Here is a 5817-nt window from a genome sequence, read left to right as displayed (position 1 = left end):
AGTTTGAAATAACTGAGCTAGACCTTGGAATTATCTTTTTAACTATTGAGTGATGAGTTTCAAGTAACATTATTTTTTGTCTAAATGTATATATAGCATTTTGGAATGAAACACTTCATATTGATTTGAGATTGTAACTACTGTGTAACATATAAGCACAAATAAAATACAATTTGTCATTTGCCTTGATCTTTTTGTCTGAATGCTTAAATAAATGAACTGGTGCCACGATGCAAATCATCTTGCAACCAAGGGGCAGCAGGATGATTTGCATAGCAAACTTGGCCTGATTGCATAATACATACACTGACATTACAGGTTCTGACTCTCTGCGCCAACCATTAAACCATCAGCTATACAGATAAGATGTAACCTTCCACTTGACAGCTGCTTTGCAAACATGCAGCTGAGAGTTAGACACGACAGGAGGAACATACATAAATTTGTCATTATGGCATAATGGCCTATAACAAACAAAACAAACTTACTCCCACACACACATAGTTTGAATGTCTTGGCAAAGATCAGGGAACCAACACATTGACAGAATAAAGCAGAGTTTGTAACTATGTGTGTGCGGTAAGTTTCTGTTCCCTCACATAGTCAACTAAGGGGCCACCATACCCCACAACAAAGCAGGTCTTTCGGAGTAGATATTCCTCTAAATAAAAGCCTGTAACACAAATAAAAAAAATCGGAAAATTCAGAACTGTTTAAAGTCACAATGAAATAAAAATGACTTTTTCATCTTGTTGGCTAATTTTCCATATCAAAACATACACAGATTTTACACCAAAATTTACAACAGCTACATGTATTCTCATATTTTTACATCAACATCCCTTCCCTTCCTTTAATTTCCTGGAAAACAGCGCATTTGTATTGATTACTTCATAGTGTAACAGTAGGTGCACCTACATTTTCCAACCAATAATACCACAGATTTTTGAACAATCCACCCCTCCCATCATATAAAATCTGCAACTTCACAGATTTGGTATGGTATGGCGGTCAATTTTTGGGTCTTCATCCCCGTCTCAGTGCATTCCAGTGGCTGCAATTTATTTATATTGAAGAATCTGGAATTTGTGACAGCTCAACATTCACTCACAACCCATTTCTGAACTTTTGAACACTTTTGAACAGCCCCTCCGCATTATGTCCCGCGACAACATCCCACTTCTTTCCAAGTGAAATCAAGTCATTTCAGTGATTCAATGACATTATGTAGGCCAGTCTGAATATTATTTGTGAATGTGAACAACTCTCTCCCAAAGCAAGACAACAGATAACTGAACTAAAACTTGAATTGTAATGTCATTTCTCCCAATTTATTTTCTGTGGGGCAGCTCCAGATCTTAATGAAGAGTACAGATCTTAAAAATCACGTGTTGCTATTAAAAATATGTATACACCATGGAAGCAACTTACAGTGCACAGACTCGCTCAGTGAAAAACAGAACAATAACAGAATGGAAATAAAATCCCTACTTTCATATCATACTATATATATATCATACTTTCATATCAGGATCACTAGAGAAGCAAGCCCTCTTTCAGTTTTGAACACAACCACCAGTGGGTAACATAATGACATTCCTGTCCCCATAACCTTGTAAGCTTTTTGCCCATATCATATTGTACACCTATCCAAAATAAATGCTAAAAATCTACAACATTCTTATTTTCTCATATTTTTACATAAACATCCCTTCCCTTCCTTTTACATCCTGGAAGACAACATATTTTTATAGATGACTTCATAAAACTTACAACCAATAATACCATCACAGACTTTTTTTTAACAATCCCCCTCCGCTCCTCCAATCATATAAAACCCTAGGTGTTCACCCCCGAAAAACACCATTTCCTTTTCCCAAGACATCATGGTTGCGTCCCAGTGGCAGGAATTTATTCATTTTGAAGAATCTGGAATTTGCGACAGCTCAAGATTATGCACAACAACTTTAAACTTTTGAACAGTCTCTCCCTGCATTTCAAATGAATATCAAATATCAAAATTCCTTGTGACTTCAAACAGGCAATGTACATACTGTCTGCTTGCTCCTAAATGTGGTGTGTGTTCAAATGGTGAACTACAAATGACACTATGGCAACAAAGGCATAGTGACACTTTAAAGTACTGTTTAAAAGATGATAATGGCAGTGGGAAGTTTGTCCCTTAATTTGTTCCCAATACTATACTAGCCTGCACAAAGCAAATTCCATAAATATAATAAGTGCTCTTTTAAACTGAAACATGTCAGACACCTTTGACTGTTTTTCAAATTCTTTCATGTGAAATCAAGTTATTTCAATATTTTTTCTACAACATATGATCTTTTGCTTTGAAGTTTGCTTTGCTTGTATCAAGCAAATCCATATTGGCTTTTTTTTTGTTATGGTACTTGAAGAGAAAGTCCACTCTGTCCACATTCCACATTGCCAAGAATAAAATTCTGGGAGAAACTAACTAAAACTTTAAAGATATTGAATATCAGCACAAAATATTGAATCTAGAAGTAAACTGCTGACGCTACTAGCAGCCTTTCTTAGATTGTTAGGTTGGAAGACACAGTCGAAACGGTGAAGTGAATTCTACAAGTGGTGGACCATTTGTTGGGAGTTGCGGACCATTTCTCACAAAATATTGAGCTACAGTACAGCGCCTACCATAAGGCTCAGTCCCTCCTGCAGCGACCCGGTCCTTTGCTGCATGTCCTCCCCTCGTTCTCTCCCATACCTTCCTGTCTCTCTCTCACTATATCAGTCCAATAAAGCATAAAATGCCAAAAATAAATCTTAAAAAAAATATATATATTGAGCTACAGTCTAAAGTAGATCAGCCATTAAAAACCCATACTGGTCAAACCCTAGTGTCAATGAGAAAATAAGCATTCAATTCTTCCAGAAAAATGTTTTCAAATATTTGGTTTTCCTGTGACAGTAGCATTTTGCTCATTTGCTACAAGCTAATCCAGATCCAAGCAAGGCTTCTAACTTTTTAAAAATTGATGATGGGACTCCTAATATTTGTGAGAGAGTGTACTGACTCATGTTGTGATTCATTTCTCCAAGTGTTTGCCACCCTGGCTCAAAGGGTAAAACATAATCAACCTTAAACAAACATTTCAGCACATTATTTGTAAGCCAATTAGCTCAACAATGACAAATATTCCCCTGTAGCACGTGAGATATCGATGTCTGCATTTACATGCCAACTAGAGAGCAGAAATACCAGTTTTAGACAATGCAGCAATTGACTGTGTAGATCAGGTGTTCCTCATGGTTTGCTGATGAGTGTCAACTTCTGCAGGCTGCAAATGCTTCCTTAAGAGAGAGGGGCGTCCAAACTGGATTTCTAAACAAGGGGTTTTAGAGCTCCAAGTAATTTTTGGTCCATGAATCAAGTACAATATTGGTGAAAACCTTTCATAAAACTCAAACTCACTAAATCCTGCACACTGACATCTATTTTTTTTTCAACAAAATAACTTTTCTTTAAACAATTTTAAGGTTAAAAATTAAAACTTAGGACAACAAAAATGTGATGATGCAGTTTAAATAGCAATTGCAATATTCAGTCAAATAGTCACAGTTAAGACTTTTTGTCAATATCTTTCAGCCCTAGTGATTACTCACACTGCTTCATAACCATAGTATCAGAGAGAGTGTGTCCATCACCATTCGTGTGTCCTGTCGCCTTGTGCAAAAAGACAGTGAACCCCACCTGCTCACTCACTGTAACTCTGGATAAGGAAAGAGATTCAGTAAAGAGTCTTTCTCTGTTGAGGTTCAGCATGGCTCTCCAGGCTCCCTGGTCTTCCCCCAGTAACTCATCATCTGTGGGACGCTTGTTGTTGTCACGGCGATCACTTTTGAAAGGCTGCAGCGGCTGAGGGCCAACCACGGGTTGACAACAAACATTGACTTTTCGGGGGGGTCAGTGGGGGAGATGCCCAGGCGTTTCAGGCACATCCCGAGGTAGGCGTCTTCGATGTAGATGGGCTTGATCTGCGGGGAGACCCCCAGGATCTTCCCGGGGAGGTCCAGGGACATGACATAGCCCATGCCCAGAGGATATGGCGGGTACTCGGGCTCAGCGATCACCTCTTTTGGCATGTAGAATTTATTGCTGAGGTCTCTTAGAACCGGGCTGTGCCACCACACCAAGCCCGTCATGTAGTTCTGTTTTGGCGTGCCGGGATCCAGCAGCAGTTTAACCAAATTCGGGACATTGAGGAACATATCCGAGTCAATCTTCATGACGTAAGATGCCTTAACGCAGTGTGCGCTCAGCCACTCCAGCATCACCATAGTCTTGATGGTCAGGTTGCGGTAGCTGTCTTGGAAGTCACTCTGGATCAGGTCGTGGTGCTGCAGGTTCTCCTGTTTGAGCTTCTCCTGCTGCTGCTCAGCATCGGCTCCTCCAGGGAGGCCCAGCAGGAAGAGAGTATGGACCAGCTCACCCTGAACCAGGCTCTCTTTGCCCCATGTCTTGCGGATGGCGTCCCGAGCGGCCACGTCACCGGGCGCCACCGGGACCATCAGAACCAGGAAAGGGACCTTGGTCTTACATACCTCTGTGTCGTCCATGATGAACTTGTAGTTGCGTGGGTAGGCAACGTGGTACGGCCCAGGATCCTCCCATGCTGATCCTGGTGACGGTTTGGGTCTGGTGGACCAGTTGTGCGCCACAGGCTCCGCCCTGCTGAGGCCTGGAGTGGTCTGCCTGACCCAGTTCCAGTCAAAAGTGTAGTAGACTAGGCAGAAGGTCGCTGCTACCAGGATAAAAATATAGATGTGTCTGACATGTCTCCTCCGGGTCTCCATGAGATCTAAACAGAAAAAAGGAAGTGACATTATTATTTGTCATATTATGGCATGATAGTGGCTCTTTCGGCTAATTAACTATACCCACATCGACAGTGGGTGCTTGGTTAAGTAGGACATCAGTTGAAAAAGTAGAACCCTTACACCAAAGTATGATTTAACTCTTTATTGCATGACAACGGTCATGGTTCGTCAAATAAAAAAAATAAATGTTGTTCTACTTTTCAAATGATAGTGACTCTTTCCCAGTGACGCACTTCCGTCTGCAATTAAAATGGCACTAGAAAAGCACAGGAAAATTCAACAATCCATCACAATGGGAAATGAACATCATTAGTAGCACTATAAATGCACAACAAGAAAAGTGCTTATCATTTGAAGAGAAGGGTGCGTTAGGCTTTACAGTTGAAAGTTCACATCCCATCATAAATACTGGCAAAGTAGTCAAGCAAGTCTAACAAGAAGATAACCAGTTTTACACAGTGAGTATATGTGTAATGTGCAGGTAAAAGGTTGAAATCTTATTTGCATGTTGTTGTAACGGTTTCAAGATGACGGAAGACACACTGATCCGAGGTCGATTAATGTTGCCGACAGAATTTGTGTTGTCACTTCACTTACGGTTCACTTCTCCCTTGTTACCAGGAATTGACCAGCTGTCGCCGGATGAAATATTTAGGCTACCTCAGTAATCGTGCAAAAGGGTGTACAGATGTAGCATGGCTAATAGAGCACACCTTTCAGCAGGACCAGGAAGCAGACTGATTTCACTTAACCTTTGCCGTGTCTTGTATGCGTGCTTTTAAGGTGCTTTCATGCTCCGTTATCTTTTCCTCAACTTAAAGTCCCGGGTCTCCAATAACTCTATCCGGATTTATAAGATACAGAATGCATTCAGACTTAAGTAATAAAAGAAAACTGAACGGTAACTCTACCTGTGACATTCAGCAGCCTACCCACCCCAACCAGCAATAAGCACCGCCC

The 5817-nt window shown here is 40.7% G+C and overlaps 1 protein-coding gene across 4 annotated transcripts; it reads right to left on the bottom strand.

Moving 5' to 3' along the window:
- Positions 1 to 677: 677 nt before the first annotated feature.
- LOC139663685 (beta-1,3-galactosyltransferase 5-like) lies at positions 678 to 5817 on the bottom strand. 4 transcript variants are annotated; one of them, XM_071542402.1, is made up of 2 exons: positions 5769 to 5817; positions 678 to 4838 (listed from the first exon to the last, which is right to left on the bottom strand). In XM_071542402.1, the coding sequence occupies exon 2, from the start codon at positions 4831 to 4833 to the stop codon at positions 3796 to 3798; it is 1038 nt and encodes a 345-aa protein (XP_071398503.1). In that variant the 5' UTR covers positions 4834 to 4838; positions 5769 to 5817; the 3' UTR covers positions 678 to 3795. The 4 variants fall into 4 exon arrangements, with proteins under 4 accessions (XP_071398503.1, XP_071398501.1, XP_071398502.1 ...); XM_071542400.1 differs by having other exon boundaries at positions 5455 to 5788; XM_071542401.1 differs by having other exon boundaries at positions 5571 to 5788.

The sequence above is a fragment of the Centroberyx affinis genome, unplaced genomic scaffold (genome assembly GCF_046629955.1).
Source record: "Centroberyx affinis isolate AG114_WGS23_722 - 3 ecotype Tasmania unplaced genomic scaffold, CSIRO-AGI_Caff_v1 ptg004091l_1, whole genome shotgun sequence".
NCBI lineage: Eukaryota > Metazoa > Chordata > Actinopteri > Beryciformes > Berycidae > Centroberyx > Centroberyx affinis.
Note: the sequence above shows the minus strand (reverse complement) of the source record. Positions and strands in the feature narration are given on the sequence as shown.